Source organism: Plectropomus leopardus, chromosome 20 (assembly GCF_026936395.1).
Source record: "Plectropomus leopardus strain MGB_pleo_1.0 chromosome 20, ASM2693639v1, whole genome shotgun sequence".
NCBI classification, from domain to species: domain Eukaryota; kingdom Metazoa; phylum Chordata; class Actinopteri; order Perciformes; family Serranidae; genus Plectropomus; species Plectropomus leopardus.
The window spans coordinates 387,117-409,873 of NC_142195.1; the positions used below are offsets into that span (position 1 = coordinate 387,117).

Genomic DNA, 22,757 nt, shown 5'->3' on the forward strand with positions numbered 1-22,757 from the left:
CACAGGAGGACTTATAGTTATTGTATCTCTGCCTAAAATCAAAGCAAAAATAATACATATAATACAATAATACAATAATAACACTGGTAAATTGCAAAGATCAATAGGCACATAAAAACAAGAACAAATCCTGGATATGAGCAAAAATAAGAGGAAATTTGTTTTTAGATTGTTTCATGGATGGGAACCAATGTTTGCCCCACACAAATCTGTTAGAATGAGTGTAGTGTCACTCAAACAACAAATTCACTCAAATATTGGCAGGGACAATACTACCGTCCATATGCAAACCTTGGATGTAGTTGATTTAAATTCAGGCACTGGGCCTCCATCTCTCTCTCTCTCTCTCTCTCTCTCTCTCTCTCTCTCTCTCTCGCGGTCTCTGTTGGCCTTCAGTGTCAGGCTCGTAATGGTCAGGTTGGGTTACACACACCTGCAAGTGATACAGGCTCATAAATATCTTGCTCTTCATGAATTATTACAGAGCTTGCAAGTTGTAGTGAGCATGTGCTTCCAGCCAGGTGAAGTGGTCAGTGTGGAAGCAGCCAGACAGCCACGATGGACATCTCTGTTCTGCCCAACAACAACCACCCAGACAAGTTCCTCCAGCTGGACGTTGGGATGTTGCCGGCTGCACACGGCATGTTCCAGGTTGGGGTCGTCATGTCCAGTCAGAGACTCTGGCAGAACAGAGTCTACTTGCAGGTATGGACTCCATCACAGCCACTTAATTGTATGCTCATCTCTCTGTATGCTTTCTTCCTCATGTCTCCCATTTGACATGTGTAGCAACTCATATTTATGCATGATGTAATGATTTAAATGTCACAAAATACATTACCAAGGAACGCGAGAAAGCCTTTAAAAATTACAGTTTTGTGCTTAATGTAATATAACACATTATTAGAAAATTATCACATTACAATCTAAATAAAAACAAATGCAAGCATCAGAACACATGTAGTTTCACATGACTTTGTTTTAGGCAATGTACCATACCAGAAATAAAACACAAATGCTAATATGCCATACACATTAAACAACAGTAACAACAAACACCAATATGACTGACACATGAAGCAAATAACAGTAAAAAACCAATTAATATGGCTTCACATAATACAAATGGTCAGTGCAACAATAATGTCCTCAAAGTATCAACAATATCAAAGTATGTATGACTCATCATGCAGGCATTTTGGGAATACAAATACAAATAAATAAAATAATAATAATAAATACAACATAGGTGCGTTATTTGTTTTTGGAATAACTTTAGTAACCTGGTTCAAAATTCTGTACAGCTGAGGGATGACAGCACAGAGATATTTTTCAAAATAGCACAAGTTTAGCTCTTCATGTTAAATAACACCAGTGCAAATTTCTCTATAAACCACTTTCTTGTATGTCGGTGCAGTGTGATTGAGACACATCTCGTTAATTCATTGTGCTTACAGAAAGCAAATCCTAGTATGCTTGGAGCCTGCAGTTACTCCTGTAGATTACTTTATTTATCAATACTTAACACATTTTTCCTTATGGACACCCTGGCCTTGGTTGTTTTATTGTTTGTTAGGCTCATGCAAATAGTAAAGGTCAATGATGTCAATACTGACATCAGTCAATAGCTGCTGTCTCTCCAGCAAAAAACAGGAAGAAGTAAGTCTCGGTTCTCTTGCACTGCGTTCCAGAAGTCATTCAACATGCCCTTGTTGACTTTCCCTTTGCACTTGTCCTCGCGGGAATCCCCACCGCCATCTTAAGGGCTGTGCCAATTGCCTGAAAAACTGAAGTGAAATTGGTGAGAACGAGCCTCAGTGGGCTGAAGGAGCCAGTGAACGAGAGGCCTATTTAGAGGTCCATATCACCCACAAATGCATTGCAGTTATGCAAGTTATGCAAGAAAATACATCCATGGTTAGGGGGTAGTAATAAGTAAAACTCTAGTTGCACCACAGAAGGAGAGGATGGAGAGATGAATAGACTGGTAAATAAATATAAAATAAAATTAATTATATTCATGCATTTCAGTTTAACTTTTTGTTATTTAACCTATAGGTCTGTATGGGTAGACTTACATGTCATGTGTATTGATTTACTCATCTATTAACAGATAGTTGCTTACTGAAAACTGCCACATAGGCCAAATAACTGCAGTTAATATTTAGGTATATTGTTGTACTGTTCAGCTTGTTTGATTTCTGTGTTCCCAACATTATCTGTAACATTATCCTCAACAAATGCACAGGGAGAAATTGCCAATTTGTGAGATATAATAAAGCCTTAAAAATAATAGAGATGATAATCAGAATGCAGGTCACAATCAGAAATTATTAACAGAAAGTGATGCAGCTAAGTGACTGTCAGTTTATTACATTTATCTGCAGAAGATGCCCTCAGCTCATAGAAAGGAGTATGCAGATTTACTTTATATGTATTTCTGGTGTGTAAAAAGCATTATAGTGCTCATCCTGCACCTGGCAGTCAATCTGTGATAGTTGGGCTGAAAGTGAATGAGGGCAGGTGTGTTTCCCCCACCAGCTCTCCCTCCGCTTTCCAAGTGGCCTCCGTGCGATGTCACCTGTTACATAATACCAAGGGCTCAGGGGAAATGAAGGAGGCTAAGTGGAACTACTAATGAAATGCAGCTTTGGTGTCTGGAAAAGGAGGAGAAAATGGTGGAGTTGTGGACTAAATGAGAGTCTGTGTTTTATTCAGTGTGTTTCTGATCCAACCAGATCTTATTTTAGTGAGAAATCTTATCTTTGAGACACTGCACCTCTTATCACAGTCTCCTCCCACGAAAATAATGCTGCTAACTAGAGGCATTGTAACGGGGTAAGCAAGGTAGGCAATTGCCTAAGGCTCCGACCTGAAAGGGGGCCCCCAGAGACGGCTGACATTGGTCCATATCGTGACAATATGATGGAACCCCTTTAGACACTGCAACAACGACATCATGTTGGGAGTCCCCCTAATGGAGCTCCTTACTAGCTGTCGCTGTCTAGTGGCTAGAAGGGGGCCTCCCAGAGATGGCTGACATTTGGTCCATATTAACAACACAACTTGAAACCCCGTTAGACACAAGGCCTCCAAGGTGCCTCTTGCTTGGGGGCCCCAGAGTGTCTAGAAACGCCCCTGCTGCTAACCAACAGAGGCTGGTTGTGGGATGAGGCATTAATTCCGAAATGTAAAGTACATAACAGTTCATGTTTTAGTCAGGTCATGTAAAACAGTTCCGTGCTGTGGAAAGCAAAACTTTGTTTCTCAGTGGATTTGTCATCTACGAAGGTTATAAAACAAATGTAGTCGCCATGCATCTCGCAAAAATGTAGGCAACTTTTGTCAGAGCCCCAAATCCAAAATAGCTACCATCTGCCACGTTCAAAATCACTTTTTCAATGGTTTGGCTTACAATGCTGCACAGTGCATGGTTTCTAAGACTTTTTGTTTCAAGGAATTCATAATTGATGTGGTTTTGATGATTTGACCTATTTTTGACCTTCAAACAAAAATGGCAGCCAATTTTCAGCTCCAAATGGTCAATTTTTCAAAGTCGTCATAGAGCCTTTATATTAGGCTTGAATGAAAGCTCTGCTCATGCTGAGATAAGTCATGGACAGTAACATTACAAGTAAGTAACACAAAAGATATCTCAGAGGTCAAAAAGGACAATGTTTGTAGTTAATGAGAAACTAACCTTTGTTCTCCATGGTCACGGAATTACTGGAGATGACCCAACACATTTTACACACAAAGTAAGTAACAATGAGGACATTTCAGAGGTTAAAATGGTCAACGTTTGTAGTTGATTAGGAACTAAGTTTTGCTATGTATGTACAATAGAATTTGTCCCACCAGTTTCATGATGAACCAAAACATTTTGGTTTTTTTTAGCTCAGGTTGATTGGTGACTCTAAATTGCCCTTAGGTGTGATTGTGAGCATGTATGGTTGTCTGTCTATATGTGTCGGCCCTGCGATAGTCAGGTGACCTGTCCAGGGTGTACCCCACCTTCCGCCTGATGACGGCTGGGATTGGCTCCAGCCCCCCCCCCCTCGACCCTTAAGGACAAGCAGTTACAGAAAATGATGATGAAATGATATTTTACACCTAAGCAAAAGCTTCAGCATTTCTCACTCCCAGTCAGTCAGCACCTAAACCTGTGTGATCACGCTCTCACACACATGCTCTGGAACATGCACCGAGACAGGTTTGTAAAGTAAATTAATGTTATACTGCATTTATCCACAAGTCCAACCACAATTATATCACCATCTGTGTATGATAGCACACAGATAACGTTAACTGCATAAGTTGTTACTGATAATGTTATGTTAGTTTATGATGTTAGCTGTCATCTTGCTCATGTTGACTGACATATCCAGCTGCTTGTCTTGAAAAACAATCTATAACATAGTCTATGCAACACTGTATCTAGCTGGCTAATTATCTAACATTAATATTCTGATAACTGTTATGTTATTAATGTTAATGTTAAAATCATTCTCCTTACAAAGCTCTGATTAGTCAGGCTCTGTCATATCTTTCAGAGCTCATAGTTCTCTATTGCAGTGCTCTGTTTATGAAAAAGGTGCTTTACTTGTGGTTCCTTTAGTCTCCAAAAGTAGAATGGGAGCCAGAGCTACCACGATCCTCTCTTGTGGAACCATCCTCCAGTTTCGGTGCAGGAGGCAGACACCATCTGCATTTAAGAGCAAACTGTGACGTGGTTACACTCACTCACTTGCTATCATAAGTTACATTTATTCATTTTTATGTCTATCACTATTGTTATATGTTATGTTATTGTACTAATATTGTTGGTGTACATCTCTACTTCTGTCACTTCTGTCACTCTCTCTCTCTCTTTCCTATGTATCATTTTTTCATCAACTGTCAGTTTACTGTTCTTTACAACATCTATTGCATGTCTGTCCATCCTTGAAGAGGGATCCCTCCTCAGTCGCTCTCCCTGAGGTTTCTACCATTTTTTTTCCCTGTTATAGGGTTGTTTGGGGAGTTTTTCCTTAGTCTATGTGAGGGTGTAAGGACAGACGGATGTCATATGCTGTAAAGCCCTCTAAAGCAAATTGTGATTTATGATATTGGGCTTAATAAATAAAACTGAAAACTGAAGATCCATTGTTATTACCAGCAACTCTGACATTATGTCTAGCTAGTTAGCTAGCTGGCTAATGTTAACTAACTTGAATGATACCCCAGCTAGATAGCTGATGACGAGCTCCTATCATGCCATTTTTTCAAGGTCTGTTGTGCACCTTGATCTATACTTCTACGGCATCAACAGGATCAAGAATGAATGAATGCAGCCTCTGTATTTGGAGCTGCATTTGATATATACCCTTGGGTTGTCACAAACTAACCATTGTAAACTTGCAGATTCAGGTTAAATACCTTATAAAATGCCTTGAACTTCCATAAAGTGGACATTGATGCACAAATGAATGCCAATTTATACCAAAAAACAAATCCAATTTGAATGAAATCACTGAAAAATGTGTTGGTTCATCTCCAGTAATTCTGTGACCATGGAGAACAAAGGTTAGTTTCTCATTAACTACAAACATTGTCCTTTTTGACCTCTGAGATATCTTCTTTGTTACTTACTTGTAATGTTTCTGTCCATGACTTAGCTCGGCATGAGCAGAGCTTTCATTCAAGCTCTATGACGACTTTGAAAAATTGACCATTTGGAGCTGAAAATTGGCTGCCATTTTGGTTTGAAGGTCAAAAATAGGTCATCAAAACCTAAACAATTATGAATTCCTTGAAATAAAGTCTCAGAAACCATGCACTGTTCTGTATTGTAGGCCAAACCACTGAAAAAGTATTTTCAAAATTGGCAGATGGTAGTCTTTTTGGATTTGGGGCTCTCACAAAAATTGCCCACATTTTTGCAAGGTGCATGGCGGCTAAATTTTTTAACCTTCATTGATGACAAATCCACAGTCACAGAACTTCGAGACATGATCCAACAATTTATGGAATGACAAGCATACTGTTGACAAGTGACATTTTTTATCCTGTGTTTCCATTGTTCTATAGGGTTTTTGCGAATGATTTTTAAGTCATATTTCTTACAGGGAGTTGTAAACCACCACCATCCACCAGGAACAGGATGGAAAATAGCCTCAAAGGAAATTTAGTTGTAGTTTTTTAAACAGACATTGTGCAAGATCCTCAGTCTGTGTAAAATTTTCTATTGTGTGACAAAAAAAGCTGCCTGTTAGATGTGAGAGGGAGTCACACTTCTGTCTTTTCAAAATCTATCATTGACAATCTAATCTAAGTATTCTAATGTCTGGTAGGCAGGCATAAAAAGGCAGGATTTTTAATCACAACAACATCAGGACATGGATGAACTTCTTCATATGATATAAGATTAAATGGTGATGGCTGCTGGGAAATTTTAGAATTGCAACAATAACAGGGTATATTTTCCATAGTCAGATGTAAAAAATATAATCACACAGCTTGAATAGCATAAGAAACTAATTGCATACAATTGCAATAATTGCACACTCATTCATAATTATGGAAGCTCATTTATGGTGTGTGGACATTTTTTTTTTTCCTAATCAAAAACACATTTTTTCCCCAGTTACTCTATGACAGAGTCTCCTTATGTTATTTTGAGTAAGAGTGTAAAAACATGGACAGTGTCAGGAATCCTGTTGGAATTAATGAAATGCAGACAAAATGGAGGAAGAATCATCATCATTTATTTGATGCAAAAAATGATGAGTTATATTTTTGTCTCCACAAATGTGGAAAGTTGAAAGTTCAAATGGCTGCCTCATTGTCTCCACAGAGGGAGCAAAGGGTTAACACTGACAGCTGGTCTCCTCCATCCCCAGAGGGCACTCCTGTGGTTTTTGAGTCCAGATACCTGGAGAAGCACATTACTCCAGTCACTCTGAAGTCCAACATTAAAAGGAACCCTCTGTACATGGACATACGATCGATGGAAGCAGTGGACAACAACAAGTCCAAGCCTTCCTGGACTGTCAAGGAATATGACACACAAACAATCCACGGAAACCTTGCAGATTATTTAAAGGTAATTAATTAATTATAAAGCACTGTGGATGACTGAGTTACTGTACCACTGTCACGCTGTCCCAATACTGTTATCACAGGAAAAATGCTCCAGGAATACAAACAGGAAAACGGTGTGTTTTTACAGAACTTTAAAAATGTGCCAATGTAAAACTGAATGGGATATTGTGCTGATCTTAGCATATAATCATTACAAATGCTCAACTGAAAGAGCAAGGAAGAAAGTAATAACAAATGTATGGATTTCAAAAAGGGAAAATATGGAGATCAAAGAGAAAGGATTTGAATAACCTGTGTGGCCATTCCAGAGTAGATTTAAGAGTTTTACTACATGAATCTGAATGCATCGTAAAGTCCCGGTCTGCGCTGATCACCAGTGATCAATTGGGTTGCTATAGAGTTAACGCTTTGATTGATTAAATTATCGGCTTCTCAATCCACACCGCTGGCCTCTCAGTCACCAGTGCTGGCTGCCTAGATCATTGCCTCCACCGACTTCTCAGTAGTCTTAATTTTGTCCCTTATACTGGGCTACATTTTACATGTGAACAATCCACACTAAAATCCACTTACAGACATTTTTTTGTTTGTTTATTTGTTGTTTTTTAAACTTTTGTAGTGATGATTTTTCCTCAAACTGGAAGGAACAAATTCAAATCAAACGTTCACTGAGGCACCCAAGGAACAAATTTTTCACAGGCAAACTAAGGTCATTGTGATATCTCCAGATATCAATAAATAGATGCAGACAGTTCATCTTCAGTGCAACAGGCTTTTAACGAAAGCAGCAACTCTGCATGTTCACAACTTGGTGGCTTCCAGCCTTCTCCCGCCTAGACTCACTGCACTCTGAGCAACCCCTGTATGCATAATGCACTAGTGCCCTCTATTGGCACTGAACTGCAATTACACCAAACCGTCACTTCATAACAGACATCGTCCATGCAGGCATGACGTTTAATATGGTTTTCCGTTTAAGCAAACAAGCAAACATTAACAGTGGTGTCTGCAGCCTCTATTGCCCTGGTTAAAAAACAAAAAACAAATGTGAACCTTTCGTGTGCCTGCTTTTACCTGCTGCAGTATATGTAGTTTCACCTGGTGTGCCAAAAGGCACCTGCCCTTCAAAACAAAAGCATTAACAAGTACTAAAATGAATTTAAATAATTAAACTCAGTGTAAATGAATTTAGCTGTATTCTTAAACCTACAATCAACAATCTAAATAAAAACCAAATGTCTAATCATTAAATACTAGAAAATAATTAATAGCTCCAACAGTATAGACAGTTAAGATATTAAAGGAATGTGATGCAACGTTTTTACCTTCAAAATCATTGAAAATCATTTAGATGGTACTGACAGCCTGGTAAGATCATACTCATGATCAGCTCAAACTTCTGTTTCTCGCTCTGTATTGCCACCTGAAACACTTTCCAGAGATTACAATCCATTTAGGCCAATCAGGGAACCCCACCATAGTGGAAAATGTAAGCAGCCAATCAAGAACTATGATGCTGTTGCCATAGCATGCAGGCTACTGCTTTCGAAACAATAACGGCGGCTCCCGCAGCAACAAGCACAAACTCTAACGTTAGCAGAGTAAACACAGTGATGAGTAAAGTTTAAAGAGTTTCTCAGAGGAAAATACTTTTTCACCATTTTCCTGACTGGATTTGGCAAAAGCTTGATTTACTAACTGAAGGAGATGTTCCCTGGTACAAATATGTTTATTGTTGTTTGGCCACTGATGCAGTGAGGCTGCAAAGATGAAGAACAAGGCCATGCAGATTGTGATCACAAAGCTTCAGACAGACAACAAGGATGCTGCCAGTTGGGATAATAATAATCACAATGTGACCAACCTGGTTAAATAAATAAAAATAAATTCAGCAGTCCAGAGGCTGTTTACTGCTGAATGACAAATGCTGACACATACGTGACACACTGCAACACAAAACAATGAAAACTTCATGGGGTGTGACGAGTTGGACATGTTGGGACCGAAGTGTTGACACAAGACACAGAAAGAAATGCGGTGAATCAATAGTGCTAATTTATTTACAGCGATGTTGAGCAGGGTGGGGACAGGGGAGTGCAGTTTGATCGTCCTCGATGGTGACGTGAGGGGGAATGCTCCATGCGATCTCCACGTGAAACAAACAAGGTGGTCTTTCCATGAGGAGGCGGGCAAGCGGGCGGGCAGGCAGGCACACAGACGAGTGAACACCACGACGGAAGCAAGGAGCTGCGAGGATTCTGAGACAAGGGGGAAAACACAAGGGAGTAAGCTGCACAGGCAAAAAAACAAACACTAGGAAACAGCAAAAATACTGAGAGGCTGTGAGGAACATCTACCATTTGGCAGGAGTATACTCTGGCAATGAATAGGTCTGAAGCCACAGCTTAAGTACACCACCAGCTCATCAGGAGATTGTCTGCACCTGGCCCAGCCGAGGGAAGAACAAACCACGGCCACACTCACACACATACAGGTTAGGGCACAGAAGGGTATGCAGACAGGGAGGAACACACAAAGAAGGAGTTTGTTGTCAATGAGGTACACTTCTCATACAAATGGTAAATATGAATAAATTATAGTTTTAGACTGTTGCTGTCTAACTGACATTGTTTTGTGTAATATAGAGGCTAGTGCTAATGTCAAGAAAAGCAATAACCACATGCTGATTGGCTGAAGGAGTTTGTTTGTCAAGGCGGGTACTTAAGCCCACTGAAAGTGCTTGGGGTAGGGTGGCAGAGAATGATGTGGACTGACACAGAGAGAGAAACACGATGTGGAGCTCTCATCATCAGGATGGTCTTACCAGGCTAACACTGACATGTACTCGTGAAAATAGCCGCCTTGTCATTCCCACTCAGTGTCAAAAATGCCCACTCTTTCACCATGTTACCCTTGAAGAGTGAGTCAGATCCCCTTGCAGCCCAACAGCTCCAGCTAGCTTGGCTCTGCATTTTGTTTAGTTTTGTCAATGCTTTATGCGAATGTGTGTCATTCACACTTTAAAAAAAAAAGACTGGCTGTGTGGACATTATGGCAGATGCAAAGAAATTGAGGAAGACATGATAGAGGAAGCAAATTAGATAAAAAGTCAAAGTGACAGAGTAAGAGGCTGGACAAGCATAACCTAAAAATGCTGTAAAGATGTGTCTAACCCACTGGAAAAACAACAATAATCTGACAGCATACTGTATCCCTGCCAGTGTTATTTATGAGAGATTGCAACATACCTCATGGGTGTCACTCTGTCTCACAGTTTTTTTAGTTTGTCTAGATTTCAAAAGTCACATTCAAACAATTAGCAAATTAGAAAATGCTAGCAGTATTTCATCAAAACTAAAAGTATCTGTCATTCTTTTTTATTGCTCTTTCATGTTAGTGCTTCCCTTTGGTGTCACAATAAGTAAAACTGTGCAAATGGATCTGCACCAGTACAGTGCTTTTCTAGTCTTCTCAAAGTGCATGTTACACTACATGTTACATTCACACACAGTCACACACTGATGGCTGAGGCTACTGTACAAGGTGCCACCAGCTACTCAGTAGCCACTCACACACTTACAGAGCAGCTATCTGAAGCAATTTTGGATTCAATATCTTGCCCAAAGACTCTTTGACATGTTGACCGGAGGAGCCAGGATTGAACCCACCTGATTACAGGATGACCCATTCCACCTCCATTCTTTCATCTTTCATACACTCCTCTCTTTTGGTGTAACCTTCATTCACGACTGCAGGGCTCAGCCATGCCCTCTATTTCTGGGATCAGAGGATATTGCCAACTTGGGATGGGGTGGGGGAGTTCCCCTACTGCAGTTTAAGAGTTAAATTGTATTCTTTCAGCCATCATGTCGTGGAACTGTGGACCAGCTCTGGACCCTTAGCAGGATCCTTGAGGGTGCATGGGAGTTTGCCAAACCAGTCCACATGTGCTTGGTGGACTTGGAGAAGGCATTTGACCATGTCCCTCGGGGAGTCCTATGGGGGGTTCTCTGGGAATATGGGGTTTCGGACCTCCTGATACGGGCTGTCCGTTCCCTATATGACTGGTGCCAGAGCTTGGTCCGCATTGCCGGCAGTAAGTCGAACTCGTTTCCGGTGAGGGGTGGACTCCGCCAGGGCTGCCCTTTGTCACCGATTTTTGTTCATAACTTTTATGGACAGAATTTCTACGCGCAGCCAGGGTGTTAAGGGGTCCGGTTTGGTGGCCTTAGGATTGGGTCCCTGCTTTTTGCAGATGATGTGGTCCTGTTTGCTTCATCAGGCCGTGAACTTCAGCTCGCAGTACGTCAGCACGTCAGCACTCCGGTGACGTGCTGACGTACTGCGGGTAAGCGTGTTACATCACTTCCGGTGTATCTTGTCTGTGTCTCTGGTAGCGTCTCTGAGCTGCTCCTACGAGCGATCCTCAGCTAATCTTCTAACTTGTTCCTTACTTCAGCTGCTCTTATCTATCTGTGACTGAAAACTCACATAAGTTTTACTTAATCACTCACAGCTGTCTCCTCCTCTCAGCAGTTTTTTCTGTGTATTCACAGCCGCTCTCTCACTGTTAGCCGGTTAGCTTCGTTAGCATTAGCTCTGGTTAGCGATGGCTTCTCTCTGCTCCTCTCCCTCTTCTGCTCTCTCCTGCTCAGTGTGTCAGATGTTTAGTTACTCCTCTGCCTCCTTCAGTGATAGTGGTACCTGTAACAAGTGTAGTTTATTTGCTGCGCTGGAGGCGAGGCTTAGCGATCTGGAAGCGCGGCTCCGCACCGTGGATAATCCCTCTGTAGCTGCGATAGCTAGCGAGCCCCCTGTAGCCGGTGCGGACCGACATAGCATAGCCTCTGCTAGCCGTCCCCCGGCAGCCCCCGTGCAGCCGGGAGGCTGGGTGACTGTCCGAGCGAAGCATAGTAAGTCGAAGCCCGCGGCACACCACCCACCCCCCCTTCACGTTTCAAATAAGTATGCCCCTCTCAGCCACACACCGACCGAGGACACAACCCTGGTCATTGGTAGCTCTATTTTGCGAAACGTGAAGTTAGTGACACCAGCGGCCATAGTCAAATGTATCCCTGGGGCCAGAGCGGGCAACGTCGAGTCAAATTTGAAGCTGCTGGCTAAGGCTAAATGTAAATACAGTAAGATTGTTATTCACGTTGGCGGCAATGACACCCGGTTACGTCAATCGGAGGTCACTAAAATTAACATAGAGTCGGTGTGTGAGTACGCCAAGACGATGTCGGACACCGTAATCTTCTCTGGACCCCTCCCCAATGTGACCAGTGATGACATGTTTAGCCGCATGTCAGCACTCAACCGCTGGTTGTCGCGGTGGTGTCCAGCAAATGATGTGGGCTTCGTTAATAATTGGTGCTCCTTTTGGGGTAAACCTGGTCTTATCCGAAGGGACGGCATCCATCCCACTTTGGATGGAGCCGCTCTCCTCTCTAAGAATCTGGCCGATTTTATTAGAGGCCCAAAGCCATGACAAACCAGAGTTGGGACCAGGTTTCAGAGTCGCAGTCTTACACGCTTCTCTGAGCTTCCTCTAGCACAGTCACACACCCATAATGTAAATGTTATAAAAACAGTGTCTGTCCCCCGACCACTTCATTTGTTTAATACTAAAATAAACAAAAGGGGAGTTGTACATGAAAATCTCATAAAAATTAACTCATCTCCTGTCATACAGCATCATAACAGGAGAATTAAATGCGGACTCTTGAACGTTAGATCCTTATCAACCAAGGCTCATTTAGTCACTGATTTAATATCGGATAACCATATTGATTTATTATGCCTCACTGAGACCTGGCTTTGTCCTGAAGAGTACGTTAGCCTGAATGAATCCACTCCTCCTGGTCATATAAATAGTCACGTTGCGCGGGACACTGGCCGAGGAGGGGGAGTCGCTGCTATTTTTGATTCAAGCTTAGCAATTCACACTAAGGCCAAGTTAAACTATAATTCATTTGAAAGCCTTTTTCTTAGTCTTTCTCACCCATCCTGGAAAACTTTACAGCCAATTCTATTTGTCATAGTGTACCGCGCCCCCGGCCCATACTCTGAATTTCTATCTGAGTTCTCTGAGCTTATATCAAGTTTAGTGCTCAAATCAGACAAAATTATTATCGTAGGGGATTTTAACATTCACATGGATGTTAATAGTGACAGCCTTAGTTCTGCTTTCTCCACACTTTTGGATTCAATAGGCTTCAGTCAGTGTGTACATAAACCCACCCACCGCTACAATCACACCCTCGATTTAGTCCTTGCGTACGGCATTGATATTGCAGATTTATCAGTCTTTCCTGAGATTCCTGCTCTGTCTGACCATTATTTGATAACTTTTAATTTTTTATTACTTGACTACAAGCCTCTCAGTAAGAGCTACTCTTCTAGATGTCTATCTGACTCAGCAGTGGCTAAATTTAAGAAACTAATTCCCTCTGCTTTGACATCATTACCATGTCTTACAACTCCTGAGCACACTACTACTAAATTAAGTCATTCTCAAATTGACTGTCTCATCGATAATGCTACTGGCTCACTGCAATCAGCTCTCGACACTGTTGCACCCTTCAAGAAGAAAATAATGAAACAAAAAAAATTAGCCCCATGGTTTAACCTCCAGATTCGCAAATTGAAACAAACATCGCGAAAATTTGAAAGACATTGGCGTTCGACCAAACTGGAAGAGTCCCGTTTAGTCTGGCTGGACAGTCTTAAAGTCTATAAGAAGGCCCTCCGCCATGCCAGGGCAAACTATTATTCATCACTAATTGAGAAAAACAAAAACAATCCCAGGTTTCTTTTCAACACTGTAGCCAGGTTGACTCAGAGTCACAGCTCCATAGAGCCTTGTATTCCTTCAGCCCTAAGCAGTGACGACTTTATGAATTTCTTTAATAATAAAATCATAACTATTCGAGATAAAATCCATCACCTCTTACCCTCAACTGACCTGACCCCGGACTCAGATAGCCTGATTATGGCAGCAAGACCCGAAATTTATCTAGACCATTTCTCCCCCATTGACCTTCATCAACTCTATACTTTGGTTTCTGCATCTAAGCCATCAACATGCCTGCTAGACCCCATCCCAACTAAGCTCCTTAAGGAAGTTTTACCTTTATTAGACAACTTTTTATTAGATATAATCAACGCGTCTTTATTGACAGGTTATGTACCCCAGTCTTTTAAAGTAGCTGTCATTAAACCTCTTCTAAAGAAGCCCACTCTCGATCCTGAGATTTTAGCTAACTATAGACCGATATCTAATCTCCCCTTTATTTCTAAAATCCTTGAGAGAGTGGTTGCTCATCAGCTCTGTGACTTTCTCCGAGACAACAGTTTATTCGAGGACTTTCAGTCAGGCTTTAGAGTTCATCATAGCACAGAGACGGCACTAGTAAAAATTAATAACGACTTATTTATCGCTTCTGACACAGGTCTGGTCTCTGTTTTAATCCTATTAGATCTCAGTGCTGCATTTGACACCATTGACCATCAAATCTTACTGCACAGACTTGAAACCTCAATTGGCCTTAAAGGAACATCACTAGCCTGGTTTAGGTCATACTTATCAGATCGTTCCCAATTTGTTCACATCAATGATCAACCCTCCGCACATACAAAGGTCTGCTTTGGAGTGCCACAAGGTTCGGTGCTCGGACCAATCCTTTTCACTTTATATATGCTTCCTCTCGGCAACATAATTAGAAAACATTCCTTAAATTTCCATTGTTATGCTGATGATACGCAATTATATCTATCTATGAAACCAGATGAAACTGATCAGCTATCTAGACTTCAAACATGTCTTAAGGATGTAAAAGCCTGGATGAGCCGTAATTTCCTGATGTTGAATTCAGACAAAACTGAAGTTATTGTTCTTGGCCCAAAACACCTCAGAAGCTCCTTTTCCAACAATTTAATTTCTCTAGATGGCATTACCTTGGCCTCTAGCACAACTGTAAGGAACCTCGGAGTTTTATTTGACCAGGATTTATCCTTTGCCTCCCATATATAAAACAAACTTCAAGGACGGCTTTCTTTCACTTGCGTAACATCGCAAAAATTAGACATATCCTATCACAAACAGATGCTGAAAAATTAGTACATGCATTTGTCACCTCTAGGCTGGATTACTGTAATTCCCGATTATTTGGTTGCCCAAACAAATCTCTTAGGTCTCTCCAACTGGTGCAGAACGCTGCTGCTCGTGTTTTAACGGGAAGTAAGAAAAGGGATCATATTTCTCCTGTTTTAGCTTCTTTGCACTGGCTCCCTGTGAAATCCAGGATTGAATTTAAAATCCTCCTCCTTACTTACAAAGCTCTAAATGGTCAGGCTCCATCCTATCTGTCACAGCTCATAGTTCCTTACCAACCCTCAAGATCACTGCGCTCTGAAAACGCAGGGTTACTTGTGGTTCCCAAAATTTCAAAAGTAGGTTAGGAACCAGAGCCTTCAGCTACCACTCCTCTCCTATGGAACCATCTTCCATTTTCGGTCAGGGAGGCAAACACCGTTTCAACTTTTAAGGGTAGACTTAAGACCTTCCTCTTTGATAAAGCTTATAATTAGGGCTGGCTCAGGTTGCCGGGTCCAGCCCATAGTTAGGCTGACATAGGTTTAACCTGCCGGGGGACGTCCTCTGATATGCTGAGCTCCTTTCCTTCTCTCAATGCTGCCATCAGAAATCATGCATGTCTGTTTACTGCATTGCCATGTGCAAGCTTAACTTAGCTCTGTGATAGCCATGTGGTACTCTCACCACCTGGGGCTCGCGATTACAGAGCCTGGGTCTGTTGAACTGCACTACGCTAATCCCGTTGCCTCTCGGGAGCGTTCCTGCTCCCTTGTTTCCTAGTTTCCCTGGATCCTGGCCGTAACCTTGACTGTGCCTGACCGTGGTGATAGCTGTGCTGATGCTGCGACCCTGCCTTTGGTTGTGCTCGTGCTGTGGCTGTACTGATTCTGTGCCCCCCGCTCGCCCTGATCGTGGTCTGGTCCTGGTTGCACCGATGCTGTGATCTTGCCTTTGGACAACTCCCTTTCACATATGCATGAGACTGTTATCATCTCTATCAACATCATCATAGAGAGCAATTACTAATTTCACACCTACCATTATTGTAATATGACATGCATCTGTTTCTACTGTTCTGTGCCCCCCCCCTCTCCCCCCTCTCCCCCCCCCCCTTTCTCTTTCCTTTTTGCCATGATTGTATTTCACTTGCTATTTACGACATCTATTGCTCGTCTGTCCGTCCTGGAAGAGGGATCCCTCACTATCCTCTACCGCTCTTCCTGAGGTTTCTTCCTCTTTTTTTTCCCCGTTACAGGGGTTCTTTTTGGGGAGTTTTTCCTTGGGTGATGTGAGGGTCTAAGGGCAGAGGGATGTCGTACACTGTAAAGCCCTCTGAGGCAAACCTTGTTTTGTGATAATGGGCTATATAAATAAAACTGACTTGACTTGACTTGACTCTCACTGGATCGGTTCGCAGCTGAGTGTGAGGCGGCTGGGATGAGAATCAGCACCTCCAAATCCGAGACCATGGTTCTCAGCCGGAAAAGGGTGAAGTACCTCTTTCAGATCGGGGACGAGATCCTGCCCCAAGTGGAGGAGTTTAAGTACCTCAGGGTCTTGTTCATAAGTGAGGGAAGGATGCAGTGGGAGAACGACAGGCGGATCGGTGCAGTGTCTGCAGTAATGCGGACTCTGCACCGATCTGTCGTGATGAAGAGGGAGCTGAGCCAAAAGGCAAAGCTCTCGATTTACAGGTCGATCTTCATTCCCACCCTAACCTATGGTCACGAGCTTTGGGTAGTGACTGAAAGAACAAGATCGCGGGTACAAGCGGCCACAATGAGCTTCCTTTGTAGGGTGGCTGGGCTCTCCCTTCGAGATAGGGTGAGAAACTCTGTCATCTGGGAGGGGCTCAGAGTCGAGCCGCTGCTCCTCCGTGTTGAGAAGAGCCAAATGGGGTGGCTTGGGCATCTAATTAGGATGCCTCCAGGATGCCTCCCTGGTGAGGTGTTCAGGGCACGTCCCACTGGTAGGAGGCCCCGGGGAAGACCCAGGACACGCTGGAGAGACTATGTCTCACAGCTGGCCTGGGAACGCCTCGGGATCCCCTGGGAAGAGCTGGATGGAGTGGTCGGGGAGAGGGAAGTCTGGGCTTCCCTGCTTAGGCTGCTGCCCCCGTGACCCGACTCTGGATAAGCGAAAGAAAATGGATGGATGGTTGGAATTAAATATGAAAATTCTAAGTCAAAAAAAGTTAAATGCCAAATGTTTCAATGAAATAAATTTGCCAGTTACAAGCTAACTTAGTGGGTGCTAAATGCAATTTTCAAGAAAATTGTATTGTGAGGTGCTGGTCATTTCTGATGATACATAAACCCAATCATGATCACAGAAGCAACAAGGGAAAAATAGGAAATGTGGATGCCATCAGAGCTTAACTATAGTAAGCTTTGAAGGCATTTTTATACAAGGTATATAATACATTACAAATTATATGAAACGTATTCAGTCAATTTACTCAGAATAGTTTGAGTTCCAAATTTCAGTGATCCACAATTTTTTTGACTATCAGCTTTCTCAAACCTAACATATAGATGGAGCACACATCATGTGTATAGCTATTAACATTGAAAATAATCACAGGACTCATTTGTATATAAAGATGTTCATAGTTAAGAATATTTAAATTTTCTTGGCAGGAAGAAGAGAAGACTCCTAAAGATCTGGACTTTTGGCTTGAGGATCTCTACACACCAGGGTTTGACTCTTTACTAAAGAAGAAAGAAGCAGAAAACAAAAGAAAAAGACTTTGTAAAATTCTTTCCTTCATCATTTTGTGTGCTTGTGCACTTGTTGTTATCATAGTTCCAGTTGTGGTTTTACAGAGGAAGACCTGATTGATAAGGACTGACCATTTTATAGTCCAGCTTTCAGGACGTCCTTGTAAGTGGTGGTAATATAGAGACAAAGTTCTTCCCCCTCCAATGGACCACCATGGGATCTTATTTTGAAAAACAAAACGTATGGTGAGAGACAAATAATTTCTTAAACCCATTTGATTGTGCCATGCTTTACACATATGATGTTTGTCAATTTAAATGAAAGTTTTAGAAAGTCAAGAAAGTAAGTGACGTCATAGCTTTCTCTCTCCCTAAAGCTACAAGGCCTGTGGGTTTGATTTTGGGCAGGATGTACTCACAGGGACAAATGGTCTCTCTGTTTTTTTTCCCACTTAGCAGCTGATAAAACACATCAGGTGTACAAGACATAGATTGTATGAGACAAAATAAAATTAAATAGTAACAAATGGCGACAAAATCATTTTTTAGATTGACAGATATCATATATGTAAGTCCAACACATCTCATCCCAGGTCGTCACATATTGCCACTTTGCAGTGGGCTTCCATGTCTACATATTACACTCTATAGCTGTGTCCCAATTCAGGGTCTGCATCCTTCGGAGGACCCAGCCTACGCAGCCTTCGGAGGCGACTCCTTCGGAGGCACCTCCGAAGGCTGCATTAACGGTTGTTAATTGGGACAGTCTAGCCTTCGGAGGATTTCCTGGTTGCGTCACCAGATGTTCCCGCCCTTACCCCCACATCAGCTGAGAGGGGGGGGGGGGGCACTAAAGCAAAGAAATTATTGTATTTTTAAAATTTACTTTTTATTTAAATTTTGCTGGAGGAGGAGGACAAGCGCCTCTGTCCGCGTCGGAAGCTGATTTTTCGCGCAGTAAAGCCTCCGTCAGGGGACGGAGCTCTCCGCGGCTGCGGACGGAGCTCTCCGCGGCTGCGGACGGAGCTCTCGCGGCTGCGGACGGAGCTCTCGCTGCCGCGGACGGAGCTCTCAGCTGCGGACGGAGCTCTCCGCGGCTGCGGGCAGCACAGCGGGGCTGCTAGGTGGCTACATGTTAGCATTACTAACGTCACGTATTATGAATGAAATGATGAGATTTTAATGTCCCTCTAAGTTTAACATATCTGGCGTTTGATTTTCAAATGAGTAAAAACCCACATTAAGTTAAATCAACGCTCCGATCTCCGCTCTGTGCCGCCATTATTTTTGAAGATCGCGGGCGCGCAAGGAATCTTGGGAAATGGAAGGCCGCGAAGGATAGTAGCGATGTGTCCTCCAAACAGAGGGAAAAGGAGGATGCATTTGTGGGCTGCGAAAGGAGGAGCCTTCGACTTGTGACCAAATGGGACAGCCTTCGCGCAGCGCTGTGACGTAATTGGCCTTCGAATGCAGCCTCCGAAGGATGCAGACCCTGAATTGGGACACAGCTTATGAATACATCTGTGTCTGCTGTTGATGTTCCATGATGCTGCTACTGTGAGTTAGTGTAAGTTAGTAAGTTAAAGTACCACGAAGCTATCACAGATAGAAGCTAAACTACTACAAAGCTATCACAGATACAAGGCTAAGCTACGCTACAACATGGCTATCACAGATACAAGGCTAAGGCTAAGCTACGCTAGCCATGCTAAAGCTAGTTATCACATGGCTATCACAGCCCAAACAGCAATGCCACCTTCAACAGACCGAGGCTCTGTTTATGCGAGCTCCCGGTAGTGACCGTGCCGATGCTACCTTCCCTAGCACATGCATCACATTTGCCTTACAATTTGAGTTTGTGCAAGCTTTAGGTAGAGACAGTACCACATGGCTATCACAGATGCAAGGCTATGCTACAACTTGGCTACTACAGATACAAAGCTAAGCTAAGCTAACACATGGCTATCCCCCAGGAGGCTAAGCTGAGCTAGCTAAGCTAGCTAGGCTGGCTATCACAGCCCAAACAGCAAAGCCATCTTCAACAGACCCAGGCTCCATTTATGCAGACTCCAGGTAGTGACTGTGCTGATGCCACCTTCCCTAGCACATGCATCACAATTGCCAATATACTACAACTCACATACAAGACTTAAGCAAAGGGAAATAAGGATGAATTGGATCAACAAACCCACTTAGTTGAATGGCAGCATAGTTTCACAGAAAGAGACTCAAACAGGCCACTCTCACTCCTAAATACCCTCACACTTCCTGGGTTTGCTCCTGAGAAGCCTGATTGGTGGATCTCTCCACCTGATCTCAAGGAGCTGTCCGTTCAGTGGGTCCCCCGGCTGGTCCCCAACTACCATTGTTTCTCCTAATCCAAATCCACTGACTGGCTTTTACTGCCTCATCTGACATTTCCCTAACCGTCTTCCTCAAGCTCTGTCCCCTTACTCCCAGTTTCCCCAGGAGAAAGGGTAGCTGATCAAGGTACAAATCCCCTACATCCCACTTCAACTGGGCGAACCCTAGCTTTCCATACTTTCTATTCAGCTTCTGCCCGTAAGTCTGTGTACCTCAGTTTCTTCCTTTCATAGGCTTCTTCCACTGAGGTTTCCCAAGGGACTGTAAGCTCAATGAAATAAATGATCCGTTGACTCACCAAATTAGTACATACTATTTCCTGGGGAATAACAAGCTTTCCTCTTAAATCTACCTGAATTTCCCAATCATAAGCTCTTTCCAGGCGACCACACCCTTGCCCCCTCCCTAACTTACTGCCACTATGTTTCTGCCCCTCACGTACAAACTGGACATCTAGACTCTCTTTTTTAAAACCTCCTGAATTCACCTGTCTTCTTCTCCCCTCAATGCCTGCAGCTAAGCTTCTCAACACCTAATTATGTCGCCACGTATAGCAGCCCTGTGATAAACTAATTTTGCAGCTTGACAAAATATATCTTAACGTTGCAGTACCTGAACACAATGGGCATGATGGGTCACCATTTACCCAGAGCTTCAAGTTTTGGGGCATTAGTAACACATGTAGCCCCTATCAGAAATCTAATGCGGCTCTCCTCCATACTCCACAGGTCCATCCAGCTAAGCTTCCTCCTCTCTACACTTTCCCAATTCAACAACTGACCCTGCTAACCTGAGCCACTGCCTTAGCACCCCTTGCAGTGTCCTCCTGCCTACATACCTGTTCCACTACCAGCTTTCTTCTATCCTTGTGGCCTGCTGTATTCCATACCGGCTTGCCTGGCTCAAGCCTCAAGCCTCCCTGGCCAAACTGAACATTACCTACTATCTCTGCATGCCTAAGAGCAGCCTCTGCATCCTGAACTGCTGCTCTTGGGTTCCATTTTCTCCTCTTGGATGGATTTGGAACCACACTCCTAACTATTACATCATTACTCTCGGCTAACAACAGCTCTGCCCTGATCTTGGTGCACTGAAACTCCTCTGTTAAGCTAGACACTGGCAGCTGAAGTATCCGTTTCCCATACAATGCCACACTACTTAGACACCTAGAAGCCCCTAACCACTTCCTAATATATGAGCCAACCAACCTTTCCATTCTCTCCATAACAGATACTGGAACTTCATAGACTGACAGTGGCTACATAAACCTAGGAAATAACCCAAACTGCAAACACCACAACTTCAACTTCCCTGGGAGTCCTGACTCATTTATTCTATCCAGTCCTTCAGCAACGTCTTTTCTAAATTGCACAACCTGCTCAACATCATTCAAATCCACATTGTACCACCTACCTAGTCTCTTCACTGACTTTTCCCTAATTGTTGGAATTTCCTCATCATCTATGACACATTTCCTATTATTTAATTTCCCTCTAACAAATGAAATACTTCTAGACTTGGCTTGATTTTCATGCTGGCCCACTTGACGTTCTTATTTACCTTCTCTAATAGCTTCTTTGTACATCGCACCATTCCAGTTACTAGTATCATGTCATCCATGTAAGCCCTAATTGGTGGAAGACATATCCTATTTTGATGTCTTTCTCCACCTACAACCCACTTGGAAGCCCTAATGATTACTTTCATTGCCATTTTAAATGCCAATAGTGAAACTGTACATCCTGCAATAATACCTATCTCTAGCCTCTGCCAGCCTGTTGTGAAATCTGCCGTATTTATACATAATCTAATGTCCTGAAAATTTGCTGTCACTAAGTTGACAACGATTCCTGGCACCCTAAGATACTCTGAAAAACATGGTATCCTCGTCTTCTGCACTGTCGAGTCTACTAACCCATTCCTTTCTAAGTACCCAGCTAATCTCTGCGCTACTACACTAAAGAAAATCTTCCCCTCTACATTCAGGAGAGAAATCATCCAGAACTGGTTAAGATCTGAGATCTCCTTCTCCTTAGGGATGAAGACACCCCCTGCCCTGCGCCATGCTCTTGGAATAATTTGTTTCTCTCAAGCTAATTTTAGATGTTTCCACAAAAACTTAAGGATGTTAGGTGCACTTTTATAAACCCGGTAGGGAACTCCATTAGGCCCCTTTGCATGCCTAACTACCTCCTGAATTTCTTTCCACCTAGGTGGCCTAACATCCAACTCCTGACTTGGATGGAGGCATATCAGGTGGAAGACCTACATCCCTATTCTCCTCTAAGTCTGAATAATTCTTTCTTAAATATTCTTCAACCTCTAGCCTTGTTGCCTTAAGTTGCCCCCCTTTTTCCTGATTAAACAAACATTTCGCACATTTAAAGGGATCCCTAAAAAAGGCTGTCCTTGCATATTCTTTCTTCCTTCTCTTTTTCCTAAGATGCTTTGCCCTTGTAACTGCTGCTAGCCTGTCCCTCACCTCCTTTTGC

General features: G+C 42.8%; 2 protein-coding genes across 2 annotated transcripts; both read left to right on the forward strand.

The window, feature by feature from the left end:
• The first annotated feature begins 558 nt into the window (after positions 1-558).
• Positions 559-18,018, forward strand: minar2 (membrane integral NOTCH2 associated receptor 2). Its single transcript, XM_088071448.1, has 3 exons — positions 559-705; positions 6,842-7,084; positions 17,821-18,018. Exons 1-3 carry the CDS (start codon positions 559-561, stop codon positions 18,016-18,018), a joined length of 588 nt encoding a protein of 195 aa, XP_087927574.1.
• LOC148186123 (uncharacterized) lies at positions 11,479-13,605 on the forward strand. Its single transcript, XM_088071296.1, has one exon. The coding sequence runs from the start codon at positions 11,693-11,695 to the stop codon at positions 12,572-12,574; it is 882 nt and encodes a 293-aa protein (XP_087927422.1). The 5' UTR covers positions 11,479-11,692; the 3' UTR covers positions 12,575-13,605.
• Positions 18,019-22,757: the final 4,739 nt, after the last annotated feature.